This window comes from Salmo salar, chromosome ssa05, assembly GCF_905237065.1.
Source record: "Salmo salar chromosome ssa05, Ssal_v3.1, whole genome shotgun sequence".
Taxonomy (NCBI): domain Eukaryota; kingdom Metazoa; phylum Chordata; class Actinopteri; order Salmoniformes; family Salmonidae; genus Salmo; species Salmo salar.
The window spans coordinates 72,324,233-72,339,099 of record NC_059446.1 but is presented as its reverse complement, the minus strand read 5'-3'; the positions used below and the strand labels follow the sequence as shown (position 1 = coordinate 72,339,099).

Genomic DNA, 14,867 nt, shown 5'->3' with positions numbered 1-14,867 from the left:
AGTCAGTCAGTTGGCTATAGTCTGGGTCAGTAGGCTATAGTCAGTCAGTAAGCTATAGTCAGTCAGTAAGCTATAGTCAGTCAGTAGGCTATAGTCAGTCAGTAAGCTATAGTCAGTCAGTAGGCTATAGTCAGTCAGTAAGCTATAGTCAGTCAGTAGGCTATAGTCAGTCAGTAAGCTATATTCAGTCAGTAAGCTATAGTCAGTCAGTAAGCTATAGTCTGGGTCAATAGGCTATGGTCTGACAGTAGACTATAGTCAGTCAGTAGGCTATAGTCAGTCAGTAAGCTATAGTCAGTCAGTAGGCTATAGTCAGTCAGTAGGCTATAGTCTGGAACAGTAAGCTATAGTCTGTCAGTAGGCTATAGTCAGTCAGTAGGCTATAGTCAGTCAGTAGGCTATAGTCAGTCAGTAGGCTATAGTCTGGGTTAGTAGGCTATAGTCAGTCAGTAAGCTATAGTCAGTCAGTAGGCTATAGTCAGTCAGTAAGCTATAGTCAGTCAGTAAGCTATAGTCAGTCAGTAGGCTATAGTCAGTCAGTAAGCTATAGTCAGTCAGTAGACTATAGTCAGTCAGTAAGCTATAGTCAGTCAGTTGGCTATAGTCTGGGTCAGTAGGCTATAGTCAGTCAGTAAGCTATAGTCAGTCAGTAAGCTATAGTCAGTCAGTAGGCTATAGTCAGTCAGTAAGCTATAGTCAGTCAGTAGGCTATAGTCAGTCAGTAAGCTATAGTCAGTCAGTAGGCTATAGTCAGTCAGTAAGCTATAGTCAGTCAGTAAGCTATAGTCAGTCAGTAAGCTATAGTCTGGGTCAATAGGCTATGGTCTGACAGTAGGCTATAGTCAGTCAGTAGGCTATAGTCAGTCAGTAAGCTATAGTCAGTCAGTAGGCTATAGTCAGTCAGTAGGCTATAGTCAGTCAGTAGGCTATAGTCTGGGTCAGTAAGCTATAGTCAGTCAGTAGGCTATAGTCAGTCAGTAGACTATAGTCAGTCAGTAGGCTATAGTCTGGGTTAGTAGGCTATAGTCAGTCAGTAAGCTATATTCAGTCAGTAGGCTATAGTCAGTCAGTAAGCTATAGTCAGTCAGTAAGCTATAGTCAGTCAGTAGGCTATAGTCAGTCAGTAAGCTATAGTCAGTCAGTAGGCTATAGTCAGTCAGTAAGCTATAGTCAGTCAGTTGGCTATAGTCTGGGTCAGTAGGCTATAGTCAGTCAGTAAGCTATAGTCAATCAGTAAGCTATAGTCAGTCAGTAGGCTATAGTCAGTCAGTAAGCTATAGTCAGTCAGTAAGCTATAGTCAGTCAGTAGGCTATAGTCAGTCAGTAAGCTATAGTCAGGCAGTAGGCTATAGTCAGGCAGTAGGCTATAGTCAGTCAGTAAGCTATAGTCAGTCAGTAGGCTATAGTCAGTCAGTAAGCTATAGTCAGTCAGTAAGCTATAGTCAGTCAGTAGGCTATAGTCAGTCAGTAAGCTATAGTCAGTCAGTAGGCTATAGTTTGAGAATCCTGGTATGGAGACATCACATCATGGGTGAGAAGATCCATCCGACATTTGGAATGTTTTGGTCACCTGTTTTGGTCACCTGTTTTGGTCACCTGTTTTTGTCACCTGTTTTGGTCACCTGTTATCTAGGTAAATACTATATAACTATCTGTACTAAAGGGTCTAATTAGGTTAATACACAGATCTTACAATTTAATTACTGTATGTATGGTTATTATTGGTCAATAACAGTTGTTAATGATATGCAACGGCTTAGAGAGAGAGAGAGAGAGAGAGAGAGAGAGGGAGAGGGAGAGAGAGAGAGAGAGAGAGAGAGGGGTTTGCGGAGAAGTGTCTCAGTGAGCATTGAGTCACACTGGCTCTAAATTTAACCCAGAGTTGGGTTTCACACCAGCAGGCGAGGGTTAAGGGGGAGACAGGGTAGAGGGGTGGTGAGAGGGAAAGTTTGGGAGGGGTGAAAGGGAGGAGGGGGAATAGGTGAGATTGTTTTGAGAGATGGAGAGAATGGGGCTGTGGGTAGCCTAGTGTTTAGAGTGTTTGGCCAGTAACCGAAAGGTTCCTAGATCGAATCCCCGAGCTGACAAGGTAAAAATCTGTTGTTTTGCCCCTGAACAAGGCAGTTAACCCACTGTTCCTAGGCCTTCATTGTAAATAAACATTTGTTTCTTAACTGACTTGCCTAGTTAAATAAAGGTTAAATAAAAATTTTATGAAATAAAAACATCCCAATAGGTGTGTACGGTACTTTTTTATGCATATATTATATTTCCAGTACTGTCAGTCACAAATGAGTTTCCTAACTCAAATCAAATCATATATTATGTTTTACAGAGACCTGTCTGAATGATGACACGGATAATATAGAGCTGGCTGGCTTGTCCGTGTTTCAGCAGGACAGAGCAGCTATGTCTGGTAAGACGAGAGGTGGGGGTGTGGGTCTATTTGTCAATAACTGCTGGTGCGCAATGTCTAATATTAAAGAAGTCTCGCGATATTGCTCGCTTGAGGTAGAATACCTCATGATAAGCTGTAGACCACACTATCTACCAAGAGAGTTCTCATCTATATTATTTGTAGCTGTCTATTTACCACCACAAACCAATGCTGGCACTAAGACCACACTCAACCAGCTGTATAAGGCCATAAGCAAACAAGAAAATGCTTATCCAGAAGCGGCGCTGCTAGTGGCTGGAGACTTTAATGCAGGCAAACTTAAATCCATTTTCCCTCATTTCTACCAGCATGTCACATGTGCAACCAGAGGGAAAAAAGCTCTAGACCACCTTTACTCCACACACAGAGACGCATACAAAGCTCTCCCTCGCCCTCCATTTGGCAAATCTGACCATAATTCTATCTTCCTGATTCTAGTTTACAAGCAAAACTTAAAGAAGGAAATAGAAATACCAATGACTCGCTCAATATGGAAGTGGTCAGATGACGTGGATACTATGCTACAGGACTGTTTTGCTAGCACAGACTGGAATATGTTCCGGGATTCATCCAATGGCATTGAGGAGTATACCACCTCAGTCACCGGCTTCATCAATAAGTGTATCGACGATGTCGTCCCCACAGTGACCGTATGTACATTTCCCAACCAGAAGTCATGGATTACCGGCAACATCCGCACTGAGCTAAAGGCAAGAGCTGCCGCTTTCAAGGAGCGTGACACTAATCCGGACTCTTATAAGAAATCCCACTATGCCCTCAGACGAACCATCAAACAGGCAAAGCATCAATACAGGACTAAGATTGAATTCTACTACACCGGCTCTGATGCTTGTCCGATGTGGCAGGGCTTGAAAACTATTATGGACTACAAAGGGAAACCCAGCAGCCAACTGCCTAGTGACGCGAGCCTACCAGACGAGCTAAATGCCTTTTATGCTCGCTTCAAGGCAAACAACACTGAAGCATTCATGATAGTACCAACTGTTCCGGACGATTGTGTGATCACGCTCTCCGTAGCCGATGTGAGCAAGACCATTAAACAGGTCAACATTCACAAGCAGACCACCATAGTCCCTGTGCCCAAGAAAGCGAAGGAAACTTGCCTAAATGATTAACACCCCGTAGCACTCACGTCGGTAGCCATGAAGTGCTTTGAAAGGCTGGTCATGGCTCACATCAACACCCTCATGCCAGAATCCCTAGACCCACCTAATTCACATACCCCACAACAGATCCACAGATGACACAATCTCAATCGCACTCCACACTGGCCTTTCCCAACTGGACAAAAGGAACACCTATGTGAGAATGCTGTTCATTGACTACATTTCAGCGTTCAACACCATAGTGCCCACAAAGCTCATCACTAAGCTAAGGACCCTGGGACTAAACACCTCCCTCTACAACTGGATCCTGGACTTCCTATCTATGCACTTTACAAATTATCTCGACTAACCTGTACCCTGCACATTGACTTGGTTGATTACATTTTTTCTTACTTTAGTTTATTTGGTAAATATTTTTTTAACTCTATTTTTTGAGCTGCATTGTTGGTTACTTCCATTCATGCCCTGTGAGGTGTCCCTAGTTAGTTTTATAATCTTGGACTGGATAGCTGGAGTCTCCTAGACTGACTGGCTGACTGGTCGACTGGCTTATAGGGAATAGACCTAGGAGAATGAATAGCTGTTGACAACCTATTGTCAACCCATTTTGTTAGCCCTCACAAGGTCAAATGCTATATCTAGGGGGTTTAGGGTTAAAGTTAGAATTAGTGTTAGGGTTAGAATTAGTTTTCGGGTTAGTGTTAGGAGCTAGGGTTAGTTTAGGGTTAGGAGCTAGGGATAGGTTTAGGGTTAGGTTTAGGGTTAGGGTTAATGGTTAGGGAAAATTGGATTTTGAATGGGACTGAATTGTGTGTCCTCACAAGGCTAGTTAAACAAGACTGTGGGTGTGTGTGCGTGTTGTTCTTAATTGACCATACCTGTAAGTCATTGGGGACGATACTGTACTACCTCCCCTTGGACAAAAAGAAGGCAGGTACAGTCAATCTTACAGGGATGTCTTAAAGGACAGATGTAACATCCAGATAGAGGTTATATACAGTGTATATCAGAGAGAGGAAGGACAGAGTGACATCCAGATAGAGGTTATATACAGTGTATATCAGAGAGAGGAAGGACAGAGTGACATCACACAGCACCTGAGAAGAGAGGAAGGAAGATGCAGGAGCGCATCAACACTTTTGAGACAGGTCTGAACTTAGACCAGATTCTGGTAAGACCTTTATTGATATTGATATTTTACTAGTAATATTTATGTTTCTTTATTATGTTATTAACATGGTGGTCTCAATTTTGTGTTGTTCTCAAAAAAATGTATGTTCTCAATTTAAACTGCTTGACATATCAATGTCTTAAGGAAATCAATATTGCAGTCAATCAACTAAAGAAAACATGTACATTGTGTTTAAGATATGTGCGAAGAGATATTGCACAGAGTTTGGAATATTATCTTTAAACTATTGTGCATGAAACATTGACTCTTGGGGAAGTCCTAAAACAGTGTGGATTTACCCTTATAGGGGATGTCCTAAAACAGTGTGGATTTACCCTTATAGGGGATGTCCCAAAACAGTGTGGTTATCCTTATAGGGGATGTCCTAAAACAGTGTGGTTATCCTTATAGGGGATGTCCTAATACAGAGTGGTTATCCTTATAGGGGATGTCCTAAAACAGTGTGGTTTTACCCTTATAGGGGATGTCCTAAAACAGTGTGGTTATCCTTATAGGGGATGTCCTAAAACAGTGTGGTTATCCTTATAGGGGATGTCCTAATACAGAGTGGTTATCCTTATAGGGGATGTCCTAAAACAGTGTGGTTTTACCCTTATAGGGGATGTCCTAAAACAGTATGGTTATCCTTATAGGGGATGTCCTAAAACAGTGTGGTTATCCTTATAGGGGATGTCCTAATACAGAGTGGTTATCCTTATAGGGGATGTCCTAAAACAGTGTGGTTATCCTTATAGGGGATGTCCTAATACAGAGTGGTTATCCTTATAGGGGATGTCCTAAAACAGTGTGGTTTTACCCTTATAGGGGATGTCCTAAAACAGTATGGTTATCCTTATAGGGGATGTCCTAAAACAGTGTGGTTATCCTTATAGGGGATGTCCTAAAACAGTATGGTTATCCTTATAGGGGATGTCCTAAAACAGTGTGGTTATCCTTATAGGGGATGTCCTAAAACAGTGTGGTTATCCTTATAGGGGATGTCCTAATACAGAGTGGTTATCCTTATAGGGGATGTCCTAAAACAGTGTGGTTTTACCCTTATAGGGGATGTCCTAAAACAGTATGGTTATCCTTATAGGGGATGTCCTAAAACAGTGTGGTTATCTTTATAGGGGGATGTTCTAAAACAGTGTGGTTTTACCCTTATAGGGGATGTCCTAAAACAGTGTGGTTTTACCCTTATAGGGGATGTCCTAAAACAGTATGGTTATCCTTATAGGGGATGTCCTAAAACAGTGTGGTTATCCTTATAGGGGGATGTCCTAAAACAGTGTGGTTATCCTTATAGGGGATGTCCTAAAACAGTGTGGTTATCCTTATAGGGGATGTCCTAAAACAGTGTGGTTTTATCCTTATAGGGGATGTCCTAAAACAGTGTGGTTATCCTTATAGGGGATGTCCTAAAACAGTGTGGTTATCCTTATATGGGATGTCCTAAAACAGTGTGGTTTTACCCTTATAGGGGATGTCCTAAAACAGTGTGGTTATCCTTATAGGTTGTCTGCTAGGGTTTACTTGCATGCTCTAAATTGTTATGGGAGTGTTGTTATTGGAGCCAATGATTTTCTACAGGGGTGGGTTTCCCGTACCTTGGTATTATAGATGACCCATGTGTGTGTGTGTGTGCGTTCGTGTGCGAGTGCGTGTGTGTGGTCAGCCCTGACAATATAGCCCTGTCTTGGGACACAAGGTTAATAATATAATCTGACCCAGTCACTGACGGACAGATACAGAGATTAGGACATGGGGAACCACACAGACACACACTCACCAGGGACCCAGGAATCTGTGGTTATTATTATTTTTTAATTAACTCTGAATGTCACCCTGCCCTTCACTCTCTGAATCTGTTAGCAGCACTCACTCTCTCTGTGAGTCTCTCTCTACCCTAATGTCTGTCTGTCTCTCTCTCTCTCTCACACTCTCTCTCCCTGAGTTTCTCTCTACCCCTCTGTCTGTCTGTCTCTCTCACACACTCTCTCCCTGAGTCTCTCTCTACCCCTCTGTCTGTCTGTCTGTCTGTCTGTCTGTCTGTCTGTCTGTCTGTCTGTCTGTCTGTCTGTCTGTCTGTCTGTCTGTCTGTCTGTCTGTCTGTCTGTCTGTCTGTCTGTCTGTCTGTCTGTCTGTCTCTCTCACACACTCTCTCCCTGAGTCTCTCTCTACCCCTCTGTCTGTCTGTCTGTCTGTCTGTCTGTCTGTCTGTCTGTCTGTCTGTCTGTCTGTCTGTCTGTCTGTCTGTCTGTCTGTCTGTCTGTCTGTCTGTCTGTCTGTCTGTCTGTCTGTCTCTCTCACACTCTCTCCCTGAGTCTCTCTCTACCCCTCTGTCTGTCTGTCTGTCTGTCTGTCTGTCTGTCTGTCTGTCTGTCTGTCTGTCTGTCTGTCTGTCTGTCTGTCTGTCTCTCTGCACTCTCTCCCTGAGTCTCTCTCTACCACTCTGTCTGTCTGTCTGTCTGTCTGTCTGTCTGTCTGTCTGTCTGTCTGTCTGTCTGTCTGTCTGTCTGTCTATCTGTCTGTCTGTCTGTCTGTCTGTCTGTCTGTCTGTCTGTCTGTCTGTCTGTCTGTCTGTCTGTCAGTCTGTCTGTCTGTCTGTCTCTCTCTCACACACTCTCTCCCTGAGTCTCTCTCTACCCCTCTGTCTGTCTGTCTGTCTGTCTGTCTGTCTGTCTGTCTGTCTGTCTGTCTGTCTGTCTGTCTGTCTGTCTGTCTGTCTGTCTGTCTCTCTCTCTCTCTCTCTCTCTCTCTCTCTCACACACTCTCTCCCTGAGTCTCTCTCTACCCCTCTGTCTGTCTGTCTGTCTGTCTGTCTGTCTGTCTGTCTGTCTGTCTGTCTGTCTGTCTGTCTGTCTGTCTGTCTGTCTGTCTGTCTGTCTGTCTGTCTGTCTCTCTCTCTCTCTCTCTCTCTCTCTCTCTTTCTCTCTCACACACTTTCTCCCTGAGTTTCTCTCTACCCCTCTTTCTCTCTCTCTCTCTCTAGCTCTCTCAATTAAATTCAATGGGGGGGCTTTATTGACATGGGAAAAATATGTTTACATTGCCAAATCAAGTGAAATATATTATCTGTCTGTCTGTCTTTCTCTCTCTGTCTCTCTCTCTCTCTCTCTCTCTCTCTCGCTCTCTCTCTCTCTCTCTCTCTCTCTCTCCCTGAGTTTCTCTCTACACCTCTCTCTCTCTCTCTCTCCCTAAGTCTCCCTCTCTACCCCTACCCCTATTCTCTCTCTCTCTCTCTCTCTCTCTCTCTCTCTCTCTCTCTCACGCTGTCTCTCTCTACCCCTCTCTCTATCACACTCTCTCCCTGAGTCTATCTTTACCCCTCTCACTCTCTCCCTGATTCTCTCTCTATCCTTCTCTTTCTTTCTCTCTCTTCTCTCTCTCTCTCTCTCTCTCTCTTTCTCTCCTTGAGTCTCTCTCTACACCCCCCACTCTCTCTCTCCGAGTCTTTCGCGACCCCTCTCTATCTCTCTTTCTCTCTATCTACTTCTCTTTCCCTCTCTCCAGCTCTCCCCCCTAAAGTCATTAGAAAGTGTCTTCCTCGTTCATTCTAAGCTGTTCTATACCTCCTCTCTTCCTTCCGTTCAATGTTGTTACTGATGTACATGGTGATTGACTGTTAAACTTCTAGTTGAGGCACATAGAGGCCCTTACAACTCTCACATCAGGTTGCTTTAGAAGTGAGTGTTTCTTGGATACCACTTGTATGTATTTCAATATAACAAAATGGGTAAGATTGAACCCTGAGCTAGTTTCTCTCTGGCTCTGTGCGTATTGAGTCCTTTGGCATGGTGAGTATGTGTGTGGAATAGTAGTGACTGTGTTATCAGTGTATTGAGTGGAGTGTACAGTGTATGACTCCACACACAGGGTCACACAGTGACACAGGACAAACACAGGCTGACAGATGGAGAGTGACAAGCTCTCAGTAATAGATGTATCACAAGTCTCAGACTCTCTCACGCTGTCTCTCTTTCTTTTTCTCTCTCTTTCTTTCTCTAGAGAGAGATACTCGTTTCACCCCGTGGTTGATTCATTATTTAATTCCGTTTCTTATCTATTGATCTCTCGATCTATCGTACTGTCTGTCTCTCACCCTCTGTCTCCCCCTCTCCTTTTTGTCATCACTCCCAAGGTTCCTCTTTTTTTGCCAGTCCTGCCTGTTTGTTCATCCCAGATTGATAGTGTTGTGTTGTTAATGTTTAGTGTTGACCTGGTATTACAGTCCCATATAAAACTGTAGGACAGGGAGAGAACAGTCCCATTAAAGAATGCCCAAGAAAGCAGACACAGAACAGGTACTGTATGCAACAACATTATATATTTATCTTAAGCTGTTAAATGCGTATGTATCTTTTGAGGGGTTATACAGTGAGCTCCAAAAGTATTGGGACAGTGACACATTTTCTGTTGTTTTGGCTCTGTACTCCAGCACTTTGGACTTGAAATGATACAATTACTAGGAGGTTAAAGTGCAGACTGTCAGCTTTAATATGAGGGTGTTTTCATCCATATCCGCTGAACCGTGTAAAAAGAACAAAACTTTTTGTACATCGTCCCCCCATTTTAGGGGACCAAAAGTATGTGTACTTACTGTATGTTCATGTGATCAATACAGCATAATGTCTATTGCTTCCTGAAGAGAGGGAACATTTAAGTCAGCTTGCCCTGGCAAGACATCAGTGTTTTACTTGTTTTTTATCTTAATTAATTATAGATCCACTGTTAGTACAGCTATTACAGTGTAAGTGTCAGAATGAAAACAACTGAGTAAATGCTTGTTGCATGGCAGTCCATAAGCCTCTGGATATAATACAGTGTTGTTTTGAATAGGAATGAACAGATAGTAGAGGTAGCTTGCTCACTTGCAGTAACATTTGCTATAGGACTTTAAAAACATCAAAATACATTTTAAGAGGTGTGTTCAAGAACAGTGGGCAACATTAGATGTGTTTAACACCAGCCTCACTATAGCCTGTAATTCCATCACCCTATTAGGGTATAGGGAAGGGTCCCTATGGGGAATGAGTCAAGAGAGGTTAAACCAAGGTGAAACATTGCACAAGGCAGTTCAGCGTTATTGTTGTTGACCGTTTATTGTTCACAAAAAATGAATCCCTCAAAGTAGCCTAGACATTGCCCCTAGAAATTGTTTTATTTTTTTATTTAACCTTTATTTAACCAGGCAGTCAGTTAAGAACACATTCTTATTTACAATGACAGCCTACCAAAAGGCAAAAGGCCTCCTGCGGGGACGGGGCCTGGGATACATTTTCTTTTAAATACAATATACATATAGGACAAAACACACATCACAAGAGAGACAACACAATACTACATAAAGAGAGACCTAAGACAACAACATAGCAAGGCAGCAACACATGACAACACAGCATGGTAGAAACACAACATAACAACAACATGGTAGCAACACAACATGGTAGCAGCACAAAACATGGTACAAACATTACTGGGCACAGTCAACAGCACAAAGGTCAAGAAAGTAGAGACAACAATACATCACACAAAGCAGCCACAACTGTCAGTAAGAGTGTCCATGATTGAGTCTTTGAATGAAGAGAATTAGAAACAGATGACAAACACAGGTGAGGTGGGTAAACAGTGAAACACAAATCACTAGAGTGTTACATCGTTAATGCTTTTACTCTACATAAATATACAAAGCCATTTTGAAATGAACAACAGTTGCACCTGTATCAGCCAGGGTTCCGGTTAATTCCACAAATTCCAATCTAATTCCAGGTCAGTCTTTGAATTCAAAGAAAATTTCAATTATTCTCAATTACAATTCAAGTACATTTTAAGAATTAAATTCCCAATTCAATATTATACCAGACAATTCCACAAATTCCAATTTGAATTCAAACAAAATGTCAATTCTGCTCAATTCCAATGTTATGTAAATTTCAAGAATTAAATTCCCAATTCAATATTATACCAGACAATTCCACAAATTCCAATTCCAATATAATTCCTTCAGGCTTTCATGATGCCACTGTTCATACAGCTTAGCTATACTGGAAATATAGAAATACAAGTTGAAATTATTTAAAACAAATCATGCTGTCAATTTTTGGATACTACCTGGGAAATGCACAAATATTGAATTCCAATTAAATTCTAAAGATTACATGTTTTTACAATTTAAATTAAATTCTAATTCCAACAGTCCAAACGTGTTGAAATCCGAATTGAATTCAATGTAAATTCTCCTATCAAATCAAATTGGATTTCTCCACAACCCTGGTATCATCTGACATGGTTGTCAGTACGCCTCCTGGTTGGTTGCATCAGCTTTCCTCTCCTGTGAGAACCTGATACAGGACTGTCTGGCGCCAGTGATTTAGTTCTTCCACTGATTTAGACTCATGCGTTGCAACTTAGTGGTATGCAGATATACTGTAGGTGTAAGCGTAACTTGTCTTGAAGCACAGGTCCAGGTCCAGGTGTGTTTTATAGCCTGTGTAGGTTAATTAGGAGTGGGGTGGTGAAAGCGGATCCTAGAGCAGCTCCTGTGTGTGTGTGTGTGTGTGTGTGTGTGTGTGTGTGTGTGTGTGTGTGTGTGTGTGTGTGTGTGTGTGTGTGTGTGTGTGTGTGTGTGTGTGTGTGTGTGTGCGTGTGTGTGTGTGTGTGTGTGTGTGTGTGTGTGTGTGTGTGTGTGTGCGTGCGTGCGTGCGTGCGTGCGTGCGTGCGTGCGTGAGTACATCCGTGCATGTGTGTTGGAAGAGGAAGGTGTGGAATGTTCTGTCTTCCTGGGATCTCTTCCTCTGGCAACCTGGCTCCTGTCCAGCCCAGCTTCCACTCAGGGAGGGGTTTTTCCGATCTCTTGGCCCGTTTTGTCTATTTCTGGCCTGCGGCAGGGTATTCAGGTTGGTGTGTATCCCTTACAGACACGCCGCACATTCCCTCTCTACCTCGTTATCTCCAGCTATCCCACTGTGCGGGATCCAGTTTTCTCCACCGCTCCGATTTATGATCCCCCTTTTAATTTCCTCTGATTCTCTCGCCCTCCCACTCCCAATCACTTCCTCTCTCTCTCATCTGCCTTTCTTCCCTAACCTCAAATTCAAGACGATGCAACACATTAAAAAACCCTACTGCATCCTGGGGATTTCTGGGCTTTCTTGCTAATGTAATCTTTTATCTCAGTGTTCAGCTCTATGTGGAGAAGGCCTACAGGGAGCCTCTTGGTAGTGAAGAAAGCTGCAATGCTTTCTTGGTAATGAAGTCTGCTCTGTACAGGAAACTGCAAGGGGTTCTGGGTAATGTCATCTTTGATCTCAGTGTTCAGCTCTATGGGGAGAAGGCCTAGGGAACCTCTTGGTAATGAAGAGAACTAGAAGGCTTTCTGGGTAATGAAGTCTGCTCTGTCCAGGAAAGTGCAAGGCTTTCTGGGTAATACTATATAGTCTTTGCTCTATCCAGGGAGGTGCTCTTGGTAATTATATGTAGTATCCTGCTCTATCCATGTCCATGGGCGAGTAGAGGGAACCCGCTGAGCCTTCTCGGTAATGTAATGTAGATTCAACATTGCTTCCTGGGTAATGAAGTCTTTGCTCTGTCCAGCTCTACGGGGAGTACAGGGAACAACTGGGTAGCTTTGCCAGGCGGGAAGCCACACGGCTGCTGACAGAGAGACAATGGAGGAAACAGACAGGAGAAAACAACATGGTCAACGCCAGACGGGGGCGTGGCCAACGACATCACAACACCGTCACCATGGAGTCATATCTCAGCCACACCTCCTCCACAAAGAAGCCCCGCCCCTACTCCAAATGCCAAGGTGAGAGACAAGGACTAGTTCTAGCTACATCACTGTAAATAACCCCTGGTAAAAGTTATATTGAGGCCTAAACACATACAGTAATATAGCTTATTGTGTTGTTCCAGACTGTGTGGCTCGTATACAGCGATACATCGTGACCAAGCTGGGGGAGGACTGGATCTTCCTGGTGCTGCTGGGACTCACCATGGCCCTGGTCAGCTGGAGCATGGACTACACCAGTGCCAAGAGCTTACAAGGTACATGACTACAGTCCCCATAATCCACTGTGGCTGTAGCATGCCAGGTACCCTCACTAGATGGCCATACAAGACAGGATAAAAACTGAGGATCAATATCATGAGCTATTTGAGCTCAATTTAGGCCTGCTACTCAATCTCAAGTCAACCCCCAGTCCCTACCGCCTAGGTAAGTCAAATAAAGTCAAATAAAATGTTATTAGTGAGATGCGCAGAATACCACAGGTGTAGACTTTACAGAGTAATGCTAACTTACGAGCCCCTAACCAACAATACAGAGTTAAAAAGTAAGACACATATTTGCTAAATAAAAAAGGAAATAATAAGACAATGAGAACAATAACGAGGCTAAATACAAGCAGTTCCAGTGCAGGGCTACCAGGTAGTTGAGGTCATCAAGGTAATACTGTATGAACAGGTAGGTAGGGGTAAAAGTGACTAGGCAATCAGGATATATAATAAACAGAGTAGCAGCTGCATGAAAGTGTGTCTATGTGTTTGAGTGCGGTGTCAAATCAAATCAAACTGTATTTGTCACATGCGCCAAATACAAGTGTAGACCTTACTGTGAAATGCTTACTTACAAGCCCTTAACCAACAGTGCAGTTCAAGAAGAGTTAAGAAAATATTTACCAAATAAACTAAAGTATAAAATAAATAAAATTAAAAGTAACACAATAACATAACAATAACGAGGATATCTACAGGGGGTACCGGTACCGAGTCAGTGTGCGGGGGTACAGGTTAGAGGTGATTTTGTACATGTAGGTAGGGGTGAAGTGACTATCCATAGATAATAAACAGCAAGTAGCTGGGGGGGGGGTCAATGTAATTGTCCGGTGGCCATTTGATTAACTGTTCAGCAGTCTTATGGCTTGGTGGTAGAAGCTGTTAAGGAGCCTTTCGGTCCCAGACTTGGCGCTCCAGTTACGCTTGCCGTGCGGTAGCAGAGAAAACAGTCTATAACTTGGATGACTGGAGTCTCTGACAATTTAACGGGCTTTCCTCTGACACCGCCTATTATATAGGTCCTGGATGTCAGGAACCTTGGCCCCAGTGATGTACTGGGCCGTTCGCACTACCCTCTGTAGCGCCTTATGGTCAGATGCCGAGCAGTTGCCATACATATGCATGTGTGTGTGTTTTGTATGTGTGAGCTTATGTAGCTTGTGTGTGTGTGTGTGTGTGTGTGTGTGTGTGTGTGTGTGTGTGTGTGTGTGTGTGTGTGTGTGTGTGTGTGTGTGTGTGTGTGTGTGTGTGTGTGTGTGTGTGTGTGTGTGTGTGTGTGTCAGTGTAGTATGTGTGGGTAGAGTCTAGTGAGTGTGCAAACATTTGATTAACTGTTCAGCAGTCTTATGGCTTTCGGGTTAGAAGCTGTTCAGGACCCTTTTGGTCCCAGACTTAGTGCTCCGGTACCGCTTGCAGTGCGGTAGCAGAGAGAACAGTCTATGACTTGGTGGCTGGAGTCTTTGACAATTTTTGGGGCCTTCCTCTGACACCGTCTGGTATAGAGGTTCTGGATGGCAGGGAGTTCGGCACCAGTGATGTACTACGCTGTATGCATTACCCTCTGTAGCGCCTTGGGGTCAGATGCTGAGCAGTTGTCGTACAAAGTGGTGATGCAGCCAGTCAAGATGCTCTCAATGGTGCAGCTGTAGAACTTTTTGAGGATCTGAGGGCCCATGCAAAATCTTTTCAGCCGCCTGAGGGGGAAGAGGCATTGTCGTGCCCTCTTCATGACTGTGTAGGTGCATTTGGACCATGATAGGGCCTTAGTGATTTGGACACCGAGGAACTTGACCCGCTCCACTACAGCCATGTCGATGTGAATGGGTACGTGTTCTGCCCTCAGTTTTCTGTAGTCCACGATAAGGTCCTTTGTCTTGCCCACATTGAGGGAGAGGTTGTTCTGCCAGGTCTCTGACCTCCTCCCTATAGGTTGTCTCTTCGTCCAGGCCTACCACCGTTTTGTCATCGGGAAACTTAAGGATGGTGTTGGAGACATGCGCGGTCACGCAGTCATGGGTGAGCAGGGAGTACAGGAGGGGACTGAACACGCACCCCTGAGGACCCCTGTGTT

At 43.7% G+C, this 14,867-nt stretch overlaps 1 protein-coding gene across 3 annotated transcripts in view; it reads left to right on the top strand.

The window, feature by feature from the left end:
* The window catches only part of LOC106592935 (chloride channel protein 1), a 68,045-nt gene that overhangs the window by 25,145 nt on the left and 28,033 nt on the right, over positions 1–14,867 (top strand). For 2 of the 3 annotated variants that reach the window (XM_045718763.1, XM_045718761.1), the window contains exons 2-3: positions 12,332–12,548; positions 12,656–12,787. In XM_045718763.1, the coding sequence (XP_045574719.1) occupies positions 12,332–12,548; positions 12,656–12,787 (349 nt within the window). Of the gene's footprint in view, positions 1–8,911; positions 9,043–12,331; positions 12,549–12,655; positions 12,788–14,867 lie in introns of those variants that run through there. The other variant, XM_045718762.1, reaches the window with a different exon arrangement.